Source organism: Dryobates pubescens, chromosome 9, assembly GCF_014839835.1.
Source record: "Dryobates pubescens isolate bDryPub1 chromosome 9, bDryPub1.pri, whole genome shotgun sequence".
Classification (NCBI taxonomy): domain Eukaryota; kingdom Metazoa; phylum Chordata; class Aves; order Piciformes; family Picidae; genus Dryobates; species Dryobates pubescens.
This window is the reverse complement of record NC_071620.1, coordinates 9744230-9759930: the sequence shown is the minus strand read 5'-3', so window position 1 is coordinate 9759930 and position 15701 is coordinate 9744230. Positions and strand designations below refer to the sequence as shown.

General features: G+C 41.6%; 1 protein-coding gene across 5 annotated transcripts in view; it reads left to right on the top strand.

Annotated features, from left to right (window-relative positions):
* The first annotated feature begins 355 nt into the window (after nt 1–355).
* The window catches only part of STX17 (syntaxin 17), a 225328-nt gene continuing 209982 nt past the window's right edge, over nt 356–15701 (top strand). For 3 of the 5 annotated variants that reach the window (XR_008462371.1, XM_054164104.1, XM_054164101.1), the window contains exons 1-3: nt 356–502; nt 6421–6603; nt 13183–13248. Coding sequence is in view for 4 of the 5 variants with exons in the window: in XM_054164104.1 (XP_054020079.1) it covers nt 6481–6603; nt 13183–13248 (189 nt within the window). In the remaining variant the exon portion in view is untranslated. The other 2 variants (XM_054164102.1, XM_054164103.1) reach the window with 2 other exon arrangements.

The window sequence follows — 15701 nt, the reverse complement described above, 5'->3', positions numbered from 1 at the left end:
CCTGATCATTTTTGTGGCTCTCCTCTGGGCCCGTTCCCTCAGGTCCATGTCCTTCCTGTATTGAGGGCTCCAGACCTGGGTGCAGTATTCCAGGTGAGGTCTTACCAGAGCAGAGCAAAGCGGCAGAATCACCTCTTTGGATCTGCTGGTCCCGCTTCTTTTGATGCAGCCCCTGACAGGAACCTTTGGCTGCCTTTCAGAACAAGAAATGTAACTTTTCTTTCCCGATGAGCCCTTATCCCAGACGCCTCGTACTCCAACCCTGGACGCAGCAGCTCCGTCTCCTCCTCCTCTGCCCCGGCCGCTTCCCGTCCCGCGACCTGCCGCTCCGCAGCATGAGGGAAACAAACATGAGGGAAATCGCCCCGAGCGCGGCGAAGCTGGGGGTGTGTGCGCGGCGGGCGGGGGCTGGGCCGCTCCCCGCCAAGGGGGAGCCCTGCGCGCCGGCTCCAGCCCAGCGTCCCGGGACCGCGGTCCTCCTTTCGGCCACAGCCACCAGATGGTGAGAGGCCGCGGGCAGCAGGGGGCATTCTGCATATGGCCAGGGGCGGCGGGAGCAGCGGGGCGCGGGAGGGAAGGAGGGGGTTGCCCCGGAGCCGCGCTGGCAGGCCGAGCTGCGGGGCTGGGGCGGCTGCTGGGCCGCCACCGAGGGCGGCCTCCACCCCTTCGCTTTCGCTTTCCGCGCCGGGCAGGCTAGAGGAAGGCGAGGCCGGGGCCTGGAGGACCTCCGGCGTGCCCCGGGATGGCTTCCTGAGGACGTGGCCGGCCGGTGGGTACTACAGCGCGGCCTGTGGCGGAGAGCGGAGCGCCGGGTGCCCCCCGTTTCCCAATCCCCAGTTTCTGTCTCTCAGCGAGGGCCGAGGCGGGGAGCAGAGATGCTGGCGGCTCACCGCGGCCTTGTGAGCCGGGCCTTGCTGCTGCTGCTGCTAGCAGGCTGACGCCCCCCCGGCCGCCCCCCGGTGCGCGGGGGCTGGCTGTCACCGCGCGTGGGGGCTCGTCCCGCGCCCCCGCCCCTGCACGAGGGACGGTGGTTTCCCGCCCACCAGCGGGCAGGTGCCCCGGGGTCGGTCAGCGCGGCGGGGTGGGTAGGGCTGTGCCAGCCGTGTGGGTGTCCCAGCAGCAGCTGGGCAGGAGGGCCTTGGCGGGGGTGGGTAGGTCAGGTCGTGGTGGGAGGCGGACGCTGAACGGAACCAAAACTTGTGGTGCCAGGTTGGATCATTTATCTATTTATATCTTAATTTTAAAATAGTAAGAGCACCTTGTGTCGTACTGTTTAACCTGGCATTCCCCCAGCTTTTAAAAGGCTAAGTCAGGAAAAATAAACTGCTACAGCCTACTTGATGTCTTGACACAGAACTTTAAAGTTCGTGTTATGCTGTTTCTCTGTGCACCCCTTACATCTCAGGGATGAGGTACAGGAAGGGTAGGCCTCCAAAACCTGTTGGCTGCAGGGATGAAACCACAGGCATAGTTCAGTAACACAGAAGAGTCAATATTGGGGCTGTGATTGCAGGTTGAGCTGCATTGCAGCCACCTTTTTATTGCAGGTGTCAGTCAACTGCAGACCTGCTCCACTGGTTCAGCTTTGTTCACAAAATGTTTACATGTGAGTCATTAGCTATTTTCTGACCTTCTACAGGTGTCTTAAACATGTAAAACAAACAAAAAATGCGTGTCACTGTTCTGATTTCTCAACGCAGTAATGCACCCTTGCCTTGTTTGGATCAAGTTGTTTTGCTGGGTGACCCACAAGCCCACAGCCTGTTACGTACAGTTGCTAATTCTGGTTGTTTTGTGGGCTTTGTCCCACTGCGTAGTTTCTTGTCCCATTACAAACATGCTGGGTCTGGTGAAAATGGCTCATTTCAGCCTCACAAAGCTATTTGCCCTTGGTGCCTTTTAAATCCAAAGGAGAAAGATGTGATTCAGATCAAAAGTCCAGTTTGGTTGTAGTCTGATACAGGATTGTGTTCCTCTCTATCTACAGACCTCAGCCAAGTGAACAATAAATAGGTCACTGAAATTTTGGTACCAGTGCTGCTCTAAGTGTTTGAGGTCACCATGCAGAGAAAGTTATTGTAAGTTTCTCCTAGTGTCCATATTCTAATTTATTTTGTTTATGATGAGAAAATGACCTTGCAGCCCCTAAAAACAAGACATCTGTGCTGGAATTACTTTGTCAAGTAGCAGTGGTTGTCTAAAGTGTCATAAGTGAATTAAAATCAAGTATGCATTACATTGCATTTCCTTAGGCATAAAGAACTCTTCAGGTTTATTCAGCATTTTTCCTGCCATGTTTGAGTGGGCAACACTAGGCAGTTTAACAGAAGTTCATGAGTGTTACATTGGCCCCTCAGTTTAGGAAGGACATCGAGACACTTGAACGTGTCCAGAGAAGGGCAACAAGGCTGGGGAGAGGCCTCGAGCACAAGCCTTATGAGGAGAGGCTGAGGGAGCTGGGATTGTTTAGCCTGGAGAAGAAGAGGCTCAGGGGAGACCTCATTGCTCTCTACAACTACCTGAAAGGTGGTTGTAGCCAGGAAGGGGTTGGTCTCTTCTCTCTAGCAACCAGCACCAGAACAAGGGGACACAGTCTCAGGCTGCGCCAGGGGAAGTTTAGGCTCGAGGTGAGGAGGAAGTTCTTCACCGAGAGAGTGATTGGTCATTGGAATGTGCTGCCCAGGGAGGTGGTGGAGTCTCTGTCCCCAGAGGTGTTCAACAGGGGATTGGACATGGCACTTGGTGCCATGGTCTAGTCATGAGGTCTGTGGTGACAGGTTGGACTTGATGATCTTTGAGGTCTCTTCCAACCTTGGTGATACCGTGATACTGTGATTTGATATGTATGAACAGCATTTAGTGAAATTCATAGTAACAAGGTACAAGTATAGGAAAAATTTTACTTCTGAATGACTTTCAACTGTGTGACTCTGCTTTCTATGCCCCACCACAGAGTAAGTGGGGATTTCATGTTAGTGTCAGAATTAAATGAGAATTACTTGATTTCAAGAATGAAATAAACGAGTGTGTCTGCCTTTTCACTAACACAGTTGACTGAAAATTATTTTGCATCTGTGTCTTGATCACATCTGGGTAAATGTTGTTTCTGTCACTGAAATATAATTAAATTTTGGTGCGTGAATTTTGAATGTGGAGAGTATTTTACTTAGAAGATAACCTCTAACAGGTCCATAGCATCATCATTCTGTAATTGTTTATCTGAATATCTTGCACAGTGAATATAATAAAGGACAGTTAATTACAAGTGGGTTTATCCAAGATTTTAAACTATTGATTTAATTATATGGTATTCTCTTGAGCTTTTTTCCTCAAATTTGAATTTATTTTAGAGGGGAGGTCTTTCTGCTGTGAGTGGGAACTATAAAGCCAGGCTTCTAGAAGTACGTGGCAATGGGATGAAAGGCAATGGATGCAGTCTGATTTAGCTACAAGAAAGGTGGTTTTGGTTTTGGTTTTGGTTGGTTTGTTTGTTTTTAACCTGGAGGTTGTTCATTCACTGAAGGGGAGGTGTCTAGTGAATGTGTGGAGAGCCCATTCATGGATGTGTTAGAACTTGGTTGGACAAGTCTACTAAATATCTTTAAGGAACCAATTTTTGATTAATTCTAGCTCATAAACTCATGGATCAGTATATAAGCTGTCAGGAAATAAAATCTGTGTTCAAAGAGGAGGTACAGGAGTTTGGAGTATGATTCTTTTTATCTTTTGCTCAGTAAAATAAACAAACAAATCTGTTCTAGACTGAAAGTGGAGTTCAGTGGTGAGGTATAGGTGGTGCTTTCAGAAGTGTTAGGGACCATAGTGACCAAGGTGTAATAAATAGAAGAAAGAATGTATGTTTTGTTATCTTCTATTTAGGCTATTGTTTTTAGAATGATGGAAACACTAAATCAACACAAAAAGGTTAAAATTCTTTTTACATCTTGAAAAATGCATGGCCACCCCCTGCATGTTTATTTGAAGGTTTGGGCAAAGAACTATTAAATGCCTTGGGTTAGAAAGGGATTTGTAAGACTGCTTGGTAGTGTATCTTGATAATCTGAAGTTGGGATGATTGAGCAATGACTTCAAAATGGCAATGATTGAAAAGTCAGTTGATGAAATAATTTCCTTCTGAGGTTCTGAAAAAGGAGGTGTATTAGTGAATCCTTAAAGATTGACTTCCCCTATCTCAATCTATTGTTAGTAAATACTCCGTTTCCCACAATTTGCAGTTTCTTCGTTAGGTGTGATAGATAAAGGAGAATCTGTTATTATTCTGTTCTTCATAGGAGCACAACATTATTTTATTAGCAGCTGTATTGGAAGAAGTGAGTAATCAGGGACTGTTTTCCTCTAGAAACTCAGCTTCCATTTACCAGAAGCACTTCCAGCACCAACCTGATGGAAGATGCTTATCACTTGGCTTCTTTGAATGTGAGGGAGATCTGTACATATCCTCCCTGCAGCCTACAATTGAGGGCTCTGACTGAACTTTGAGTGGTTTGATTGAAGACCCAGTGCTATCAGGTTGTGTCTACCTTCAAGTTTTCTCTGCCTGCAGGAATCACAAGTCTTGGAAAAATCTCAACACTCTCCTTCTGCACTTTCACACTATGGTTAGATGTGAGAAGAATAATATCTAATGTCAATGTGAATAATGTGTTTGGGTGAATGAAAAATAGGAACATTTTGTAACCTGTTGCATTCTGCTGTGCTTCATCCATATGCTAATTTATTTAAATTAATTTGGTTACTAGAAGAAGAAAATCAAGGAAAGCCTTCTGATGCAGTTGTTGTTGTAGTACAGGTACTTTAATCAGGTTGGCATGGGTCTTTTTACTTGTGACTCAACTTTCTCATATGTATCTTCAATTCAACTTTAAAACAGGAGTATCCAGAGAAACTCATTTATTTAACCTCCATTTACACAGTATTAAAACTATCAAATTATCTCTCAATGTTTTTTTTTCTTTCCCCTTGTGTGCTTTCATCATCATAGATTTCCTTTTTATTGCTCATATGCTCTGTAGATAATGTGGCTATATACAGTTCTATATATTTTTCTTTTAGAAAAGTTCCAAAGCTATGATTTATGCATATGCAGGGAACAAAATTCAGGCTGCTTATATACTCACCACTCCTGCAAATACTTCAGCAACCTGCTTAAACCCCTTGTTGGGTGATGCCTTAGTGGTTTTCAGCAGACAACAAATGCAGTGTGGAGTGCAAATATTCATTCAGAAATTCTTCATTGTCCTGGGAAATGGACTTCCAAAATTAATTTTATGTTGGTGTATTTTGAGGACATTTTACAATTTTAAGGTGATTCAGCATGGAGTACTGCATCCAGCTGTGGGACCCTGAATAATAAAGGGACAGAGATTTGTTGGGGTGGGTCCAGAGGAGGGCTGCAAAGATGATCAGAGGGATGAAGCACCTCTCCTCTGAAGACAGGCTGAAAGATTTGGTGCTGCTCAGCCTGGAGAAGAGAAGGCTCCAAGAACACCTTATAGCTACATTTTAATACCTGAAGGGGATCTTCTGGGAGAGTGGGAAGGACTGTTTAGAAGGGCAATGGAGGACAGTAGGACAAGGGGCAATGGTTTTAAACTGGAACACAGTAGATTTAGGTTGGACATAAGGAGGAAGTTCTTTACAATTAGAGTGGTAAAATACTGGTACAGGTTGCCCAGGGATGTGGTTGAGGCCCTGTCCCTGGACATGTTCATGATCAGACTTGATATTGCCCTGGGCAGCCTGATTTAGATAGAGGTATCATAGTATCAGTCAGGGTTGGAAGGGACCACAAGGATCATCTAGTTCCAATCCCCCTGCCATGGGCAGGGACACCCCACACTAGATCAGGCTGGCCAGAGCCTCATCCAGCCTGGTCTTAAACACCTCCAGGGACGGTGCCCCAACCACCTTCCTGGACAACCCATTCCAGGGCTTCACCACTCTGATGGTGAAGAACTTCCTCCTCACATCCAGCCTGAATCTCCCCACCTTCAGCTTCATTCCATATCCCTGCTCACTACAGTGGGATTGGGACCTTTGAGGGTCCCTTCCAACCCAATGCAATCTGTGAGCTGAAAAACTTGAACTCTGATCCAGCAAACCATCTAGCTGGAAGGTGGTTTTTTCAAAGGCTTCCATCTATCATTTTTCTGCAAAGTATGTTTGCATCTGCCTTAATTTCATTTTTTTTCCTTAGTGTTAAGATTTATCTATGAAAAATGATCCCAAAGCCTGCAATTAAATGGAAAGAATACATTTGAATGCCAATACAGAAGGAGATTTTAAGTGGTTAATATTGGTGTGGTGATTGGAAAGGCTGATTTACTTTATTTTGCTTTCTTTTAAAAAGTCATTCTGAATTACTGCATTGTTGTAAACCTGAAATTCTTTGGGTTTTAGGGTTTTCTACCTTGGTGAAGTGTTGACTGGACAAGTGTTGACTTGAGAGCTGCTTTTAGGATGTCTGAAGATGACGAAAAAGTTAAGCTGCGTCGAATTGAACCTGCCATTCAGAAATTCATTAAAGTGGCAATTCCAACAGATTTGGAAAGGTTGAGAAAACACCAAATAAATATTGAGAAGGTTAGTGCTCGCTTTTTACTAATGTAGTTACTTTTACAATACAGAAGGAGTCATGCTGGAAGAGTATGTAGAGGTTTTGATGAAAAGCTGATTATGTAAAGCTTTAATTCAAATTTCTCTAAGAGTGAAACTTCTGTATTATCTGGTACTCAAAAATTACTGTAAGGAAAACAACCTAATACTCTTTAAGTTACTGTGGTTTGCAGCCAACTATTCTGAGTAATATACTCTTTAATACTTTCCTTTTTCTCCATGTATTTTTTAAATACTTAAATAAGTAGGAAAATAATCGGTTGACACTTTCCTGGTAAGGACATAATAAGGTTACAATGAGGATATGAACTATGATATTAGCAAACTGCAAGTATGTTAGTATAATATTTGCCTGAAGCAATAACTTCTGAATGAGATGACTTTTTTCCCAAGGACAACATGGTGTTTACTCTTTGTTATTCCATGTTTGTATAATTCATTGCATTACCTAGATGCCAGCTGATACAGCTTTTTTTTTTTGCCTTGGAATCAGCCAGTTTGCAGCATTCCTGTTCTGCAGTGACCAGCAGTTACTCTGCATTGTAACCAGAGTACATAGGAATCACTATTAGCTTCTTCTTGTGTGAGGTGATGGAGGAGCAAGAAGCCTTGACTGCTGAATTGCCATGGAGCGGTCTATAGCCTCCAGGGATCATGGCCCACACTTAGCAGTGGTCATAGAGCCTAAGAGCAACTAGTGAAGAATAATATAGAACAGGACAGAGATGCCTAGAGGGGAGCATTTTAGAAATAGCTTTTTCTTGCAAGCTGTTTCATTCAAGTAGAGGCAGTCTTGGTAGCTAGGTTGTTCCTTTTTTAATCTAACCAGAAGTTGCTCAGCTGCTTATGGAAACAATAGGCTTTTTTTTTTCCCAGAAAAGTATTTTTTCTTCCCAGAAAAGTATTACATTGTACAGCTAAATAGAATTTTTGCTAAGTAATGCTTCCTCATTTAGGATATCTAAGCCCCCTATCAAGAAGCTTCAAAGGGCACTGGGTGCTGCAGTGAGAGAGATATGATCAGTTATTACCCCGTTGTGACCTTTTTAGGCTGTGCCTTTAAGAAAGGGACAGTTGCCACCACACACACCACCTCACCACCACACCTGTGCAGAACTTACCAGTGTGAGAGACAGTCTTGGGAACTGCTGTGTTTTGCAGAACATGATGTGGTGGTTTGAGCCTTAACTGGGACTTAAGAGCTCAGATGGGGGCCAGGCTGAGAATGCCTGCCCTGCTTCCCCCTCCTCTTTCCCAACAGAGAGGAAAAGAAAGGAAAGGAGCAAATCCACCAAGAAATAATTTGGACTTGGCTTGGAAGTAGAGAGGTAAAGAATTTTCTTTAAACAGTATATATGTATGTATACATATATACATATATATATATATTTAACAATAACAGGTAGGGTTCACAAGTGTAAGGAACAAGGATGGATGGGCGAAAAGAAATACGAAATACAAACCCAGTCCTTTGCAAAGGCATGGGTACAGCAGGGAGGACCATGTGGCAGAGAAGCAGGGGAACCAGTGGCAGTCCTCATCCAGGCAAAAGGCAGGGGCCAAGAGACCTAATGGCAGCAGTATCCTCCTTTTTATAGCCTTACTGGGCAGGGAGCGGGAGTGGAACAGACTGATTTAGTTTCCCAGGGGGAAAGACCCCTGCCGGTAGGGCAGTGCTCTCACAAGCCCTCCCCACCCTGCTTCCAGGATGGGCATTAACCAATCACACATGATCAGTGGGGTGGGATAGCTGGTTACTAGTTGATCCTGGTGAATATATTTTATGTATTTAAACAAGGCATAATGGCATGGTATCTAGCCAGGTAGTGTTAACATGGTGTCATGGAAGGGGTAAAACATGTTCCTCTTAATTCATCTGTGTGATGGTCAGCTGAAGTCTTTATTGGCCCAGCAACTCATTTGGGTCAAGCATGCCTGTTTTGCAGACAGAGGGGGGTCATTGCAAGAATAGTTTTCTGTGTCTTCAAGACAGATACAGAAAATAATTAGCACTCAAGATAAAATGAGTCTTTATGGTAGTTCTGATCTAACACAGTGTTCAAAGCATTGGCAGAGAAACTCGTGCTTAGCTAGTTTAATTATAGGCAATACAGAATGCAGCATGTCTGTAATGGCATTCAGAGACCACATGGAAATGCTAGGGTGCTTTACTGAGCAGTTGAATATTATGTGTTTGAATGCAAAAATTTAAAGGTATCTGGCTTGGGCATTTCTTGGCATTTTTAGGTTGTTGAGGATATTAGTGTGAGTGAGCTGTTCAATCAACATAATGAGATGTGCATAGCAGGAAAAGCCTTAAATAACTGGAAACATAGTTATTAAAATGTTAACTGAGCTTCCTCTGGAACAACACTGTTAGGAAAAGAAGAAGTGGTAGCAATGTGCAGTATAGGTTTGGCTTTCTGATTTCAGAGTACTACTAAAACTTTCTGTCTCCCCATAGCAATATAAATCCTGCCAGATTTCAAATTTGAATTAGTAATTAATAGACTTGTTAGAAACAAGTAGCCATGGATAAAACCTTTAAATAAACAATTGGTAACTATACCAAAAGGTATTCAGCAGCACTGAAGGCTTCAGGGTTTCTGGGAGGTGACAAAAAATACAAGAGACAAACATTTATGAGAAGTAGCACAGCAGAGTGTAAAAATGTTCCCTAAATGGCAGATCCTCTGAGAATTCCATACTCAGTGTCATGTTCATACAATTTGAAACTTTCTCTTTTTTTTTTGTTCCTTTTAAATTAAAAAACCCACCCAACTTTTCTGTCTGTAGGAAGTATAAATATTCCAAAGTTACTGTATTGCTAGATTTATGAGAAGGTGAGAATAAAAATGATGGCAAATCAGAATTTGAAATCTGTCACTGTATAGTTTTAGATCCTCAGACAACTAGTTTGGCTGAAACACTTCCACGACGATTTGCATTTTACACCTTTTATATACATTTGAGCAATAATTAATGTGTTAACAGTGCTTTTATGAGCTGTCAGCATCAGCATTTTAAATGGTTTTCTCTGAAATACTTTTTGTGAAATTAACTTTCAGCATGTAAACCAAACGTCCCTAGGGGTAAAAGGGATAATTTGGTAAAATCTGATCTTGTTTGGTTTTTTTACAGGCTACTTTTAAGCAAAAAAAATCACTAATTATGTCAAATTGCTTAGAGCAGCAGCATTATTTACTTACGATGGAGCCAATATCTCTAACCTCATTTCATGAATATTGATTTAAACCTTAGGTTCCAGAGTTAGTCCAAACAATTAATCTACTAAATCACTGTTTGAAGAAACTATAAAATCAATATATAATGAAATTTTCCTTGAGTACACCCTCTCAGAGGAAGTGGCTACCGTGAATCCATTGTCATTCCTTCTCAACTGTTTGAAACTTTCCATATGACAGTTTTCTGAAGACTTAAAAATTGCATCCTTAAGAAATAAGTAGTCTGTATGTGGTTCTTGTTTTTCCTTTTCCTTGTTTTCCCCCAAAGAGTTCTTGTTTTCTAGAAGCACATTCCATGGATTTGGATGGCCTTTCACTCCAAAACAGGGAATAAAATGCAAAAGAGTGTTGGTGATTTGGAGAGTTTTTTGGAAGTGCTATAAGACATGGCATCACTTTCTCTATTGCTCTAAGTTTTTGTTTCATTTTCTTTGTTACTGTGCCAAACAACAAAACACTTTTTCTGGGAACCATTGTCCTGGTGAGAAGTTACTCACATAAAAGGGTCACAAAATGAGAAATTAAGATATCTGAGTCTTACTGCAGTTCTGTAACACATTTATTGTAGAGCTTTTAGTAATCTTGGTGAGCAGTACCTGCTACAAAAATTAATGCAGTTGATATTATTAAAAGCTTTGAGTTCTTTCTGTGTCCACTGAATACGTTCAAGCATGAAGATTTCTTTCTAAAGAGAGCTCTTAGAATGGAACAAAGGGGAAAGAAGATTAATTCTCTAAGGATAACCTTATGTTTTACATTTCTGATGTGGAATTCAAACTATTTCATTATAGCACAATTATGATTGAATATCACAGAATCATGGAACCACAGTGTTGTTTGAGTTGGAAGGGACCTTTAAGATCATCTACTTCCAACTCCCCTGCCATAGGCTGAGATGCCTTCAAGTTGCTCAAAACCCCATCCAGCCTGAGCTTGAACACTTCCAGGGATGAGGCATCCACAGCCTCTCTGGGCAACCTGTTCCAGTGCCTCACCACCCTTGCATGAAAGTATTTCATTCTTACATCCAGTCTAAACTTGCCCTCTTTCTATTTAAAACTGTTGCCCCTTGTCCTGTCTCTACAGGCCTTAGTAAAAAGTCTCTTTCTGCTAAGCCTTCTTTATTTATTGAGAGGCTGGCAGTCAGGTGTCCCTGAAGCCTTCTCTTCTCCAGGCTAAACAACACTGTCTCAGCCTTTCTTCACAGGAGGGGGGCTCCAAGCCCTCTGATCATTTTTATGGCCCTCCTTTGGACCCACTCCCAACAAGTTAGGATTCCACACGTGTTTTTTCAGTTCATGGACCTCCTTTAGTTATACATGTATTTGTTAATAATAAGTAATGTCAGTGCCATCTCTTCTTGTTTGCTATCTTTGAGTCCTCCAGAGTAAATGTTGCCCTGGAATATGGCCTGCTATGTGCTGGATGACAAAGAGAAGTCAGCAAGGAGGAGTTCTCTGACCACATGAGTGTCATTGCTTTGGATGCTTTGGATTATTGGATTCTTTGAGGTCATCTCTAGCATTATAGGAGTTTTGAAGTAAAGTCCTAAGACTTTTAAATGTATAGAGTTGATAAATGTGCTGACCATTTCTAGTAGAAATTTTAAAGAGCAGGAGAGGTTTCCTGAGGAATCCTTCTTGTTACTTTTTACAGGGAAACAGGGATTTTTTTATTATTTGCTATGTGGACAATACATTACAATCAGTGGAAATTGAAATGGTAATTTCCCCCCAAATCCCCTGTTCCACCCTCAGAAATTTTTGTTTCAGTACTCTTTCAGGGATGGATGACTCTATTGGAAGATCTACTATTGATAAAATGTTGGGGTCTATTTTATTGTAGAGAACAATGGCAGTAATTCTAATGGCATATTAATTTATGCAGAAGTTGCTAATTTCCTGGAAAAATCACTTCAGTGTGACTTAATTGAAGGCTAAACCTTTTCTTCTACATAGAATTACAAAATCCTAATATGAAAGAACTCTTTTCTCTGAAAGTGAGAAGTAACTCAGATTTCTCATTGTATTTTAGGAAGGTGAGTAATTTGTGATCCTTATTGTTGTGGGCTCTAAAACGGTGAAAAGAGTTTAGGAAACATGTAGGCTGCAAAGGTTGTGGGTTGGGTTTTTTGCTTGGTTTTGTTTGTTTGTGTTTTTTTCCTGGTAACAGCATATTAAGGAATTAAACTTTACCTCAAAATTGATGTTGAAACAATTAGAAGAGGGTTCCAGTATTGTGAATGCATTCTTTGATGGTTTCAGCACATATTCCAGGAATCATAGCTTCTACTTCTATTATTTTACTGATAGTGTCTCTATAGTATTTCTGTCAACTGCCAGTAGCAGAGATTGATTTATTTTAATGATGGAAAGGTTTGCATGACTTGACATGCAGTTCTTTTGCTAAGCTTGCTCCCTGCTAATGGAGTATCGCAGTATATTAGAGGTTGGAAGGGACCTCCAGAGATCATTGGGTCCAACCCCTCCCTGCCAAAGCAGGATCACTTAGGGTACTCCACACAGGAATGCACCCAGGTGGGTTTTGAAAGTCTCCAGAGAAGGAGACTCCACAACTTCTCTGGGCAGCCTGTTCCAGTGCTCTGTCACTCTCACTCCTCATGTTGAGGTGAAATCTTCTATGTCCAAGTTTGAACCTCTTGGTTTGTGTCTTACTACTGTGCCCTACTGAAAAGATCTTGGCCCCTCCACTTGACACCTACCCCTCAAATAAAGTAATTCCCCTGGGCTCTGTCCTGTGAAAAGTGCTGTGTATATAGTTCCTCACTGGTTAGTGGAGCCTCATGCAGGAGCCAGATCTGCCCTGATGGTTCTCCTAACTGTGTTTATAACTTTATGGAAATGGTAAGTGTAAATGTAGACAGTAGTGCTGCATACTGAATGCAGGTTTCTTTGTAAATAATACCAGATACCTCGTTGTCCTGTATGACTAGTACTGCTCATCCCTTGTTCCATTCCTTTTTCCTCCCTCTGCCCTTTGTTTTCCTGACCACCAAGTGATTTGTGCCGCAGCACTATCAGGATGCTGCAGTACCTCTTTGTTGTGAAAATCTGGTGCTGCAGCCCTGGTTAGCTGCAGTTTGGTAAAATACATTACACAAAATTACTGTCAACATATGTTGCCGTTTGCCTCTAATTTTGCAGTGGAAATGCCTATGATTCAGCTTCTTCACTGTCAATTTTTGAAAATTAAAGTGATTATTTACTGAGGGTTCTTTTGTTGTCTGCATAGCCAGTTGGTAAAAATAGCAATTATATGGAGTATTTTTCCTTTATTTTAGTACCAGAGGTGCAGGCTCTGGGACAGATTGCACGAAGAGCACATTAACGCAGGACGAACAGTTCAGGTAAGGGTATTTAAAATGCCTGGGATCTTAATGGAATTAAATTGCAGGCATAGTACTGGTTAGCTCAGGGATGGATCTTCACAGAGACCTGTATTTGGCAGGTGGGTTTGAAAAGTACGTGGTGGTGTTTTACTTTGTTTAAAATATGTTTCCTAATTGTGTCCTTTGAGGTGAATAGTGTCAGAAAGGTCAAGATTCTTGAAGAAGCAGAGGTTTGGAGACTCTGGTCTTTTGCAAACTATTCTCTTAACATCACTAAATGAGAAGACAGGAATTACAATGAGGGGCACAGTTAATGTTAGAGCAAGGTTTCAAACCAAACCCAGAACATCTGGAGTACTGGTTTGATGTACAAATCTCAAAACAAAGGAGGAAATACCAGACACATTTGTCAGCGTGGCATCATCTCAGTGACTTCATGCATCGTCACTCAGAACTTGGCACGTGGGAAATCTCGTGTTTGTTTCTGAAGAAACCAAATGCATGTCTTGATGAAAAATGATGATGCAGAAGCTAATGTCAAACATCAGCCTTCACACTGCTCACTAGCACACGGAGAAGATTAGTGGAACACCAAGAGCAGATCTGCACTGCAAAGATTGCTGACATGTACAGCAGCAAGTGGTTATAATGTGCTGTATGGACGAATTTCTGGGGACAGTGGCGTCTTCACCAGCAGGAGAGGTACTTTGTGTTGCTTTCATAGCTGTTACTCAGAGGAGGAATGTGACTGTTACTAGAACAAACCTTTTTGTGACCTATGCTGCATCTAGTCAAGCAGGCTTTGCTGGCAGAGGTAGCTGTATTTCATAATTCTAGTACTGTAAATTCCCATGTTTGTTGCAGTGTGCCTTACTCACTCCTGAGGAAATTAGATCAGACTGAAAATGGGGGGGGAAAAAACCCCACCAAACAAGAACTTAACCATGACTGAACTACAGTATTAGACAGTAGGTAGAACTGGAGTTAAGTCTCTTTTTTGAAGAGTGGAAGGTGTTAGAGACCTTTTTTTAGTATAGATAATAGATTATGTATGAAGTCCACTTGTTTTTTCTGTTGCTTGGATGTTTGAATGTTTATTTTGGTTTTTCATCAAGTGTTTTTGAAATTTGAATACAAGTTTATTCCTAATGCTGAAAGTCTTCCAAAGGTAGAAGTGCTATTAGAGCAATGCATTCTAACAGGTGTGGTGTAGTAAGCATATCTTTGCTTATATCTGTGCTTTAATCTGTTTTCACATTTGAGGGGTAGGAAAGCCTTCTCTTGGGACTCTTTATCACTATGATTTATTTAGCAAGACAAAATCTGTCAATAATTAGAGAAAAAGTAAACATACTGAAGGTGATGTTTCCAAATACAGTAAGTGCTTTAGTGATAAAACCTTCTATTTGTCTCTAGATGCATTCATATTTTGTCTTGAACCTAAAGCCTGCCATTTCCACCCTTCAGCCAAAACAATTGTTTAAAGATTTTATGTAATGCTTATTTCTTTTAGATCTGGATACAAGTTTTGCATTTTGCATTACAGTGGTTCACATTCTGATACCCAAAGAGCAGAATAAGTATCTGAGTCCACGCAAGACTAGCTCTTTGTTTTAATTAAATAGTTATCAGTCTGGAGTACTTGATAATAAATTATATGACATGTAGAATGTGTTTGCTGTAAGCTGTTTAAATGTTTACCAATGGACTTGTGATCTGTTTGTTTGCAAAGAAATCAGATTAATTATTGTGATACCAAATGTTCTCTGAAGCACACACTTTGCTCTCAAAATTAGATGTTGTAAAAATACATTAGGAATCCCTGAGTCAATATTGACCCAAGGCATCCGCCACAGGTTTTAGACAAATATATGCACAGCCACTCTACATTTAATCCATGTGCACATAATTAGCCATTTTTCTGAATTTTCAGTTTACCCAGAATAATTACTTCTGTGGTACTTTAGATGATGGTCAAAATTATACTAGAGGTATAGAGGAGCAAAAATGTATATCTCTTCTTCCTGGTGACTGAATGCCATGTTAAAAGCTTTTAAAAGGAAAGCAAAGAAACTGGGCATGGTGACACCATTTCAAAAAAATGCTGAGGAAATAGCTCTTGTGTAGCATGTATTAGTTTTCAGGAATGGGATCTTGTGGATTTTCATTTCTAGGAATGGTCTGTGGACTTCTTAAAATGTTAGGGTTTAAATAAGTACATGGTTTTGCTAGGTTTGCCCACATGTATGCTGACTGTACCACACAATTAGTTAATTGTTGCAAGATTTAAGCGTAATTTCAAATGGCAGTATTTTGTTGTACTGCCTGAGGACTGCCTTGATCATATTTGTAGTGAGAGGAAGAAAAATGCTGCAGGTACTAGAGAGGATATAAGGCATTGCACAAAAAAGAAGGAAAAATACTGTGGATGAATGATTCGGCTTCAGTCTGTGTTTAGCCCACAAAAGGAG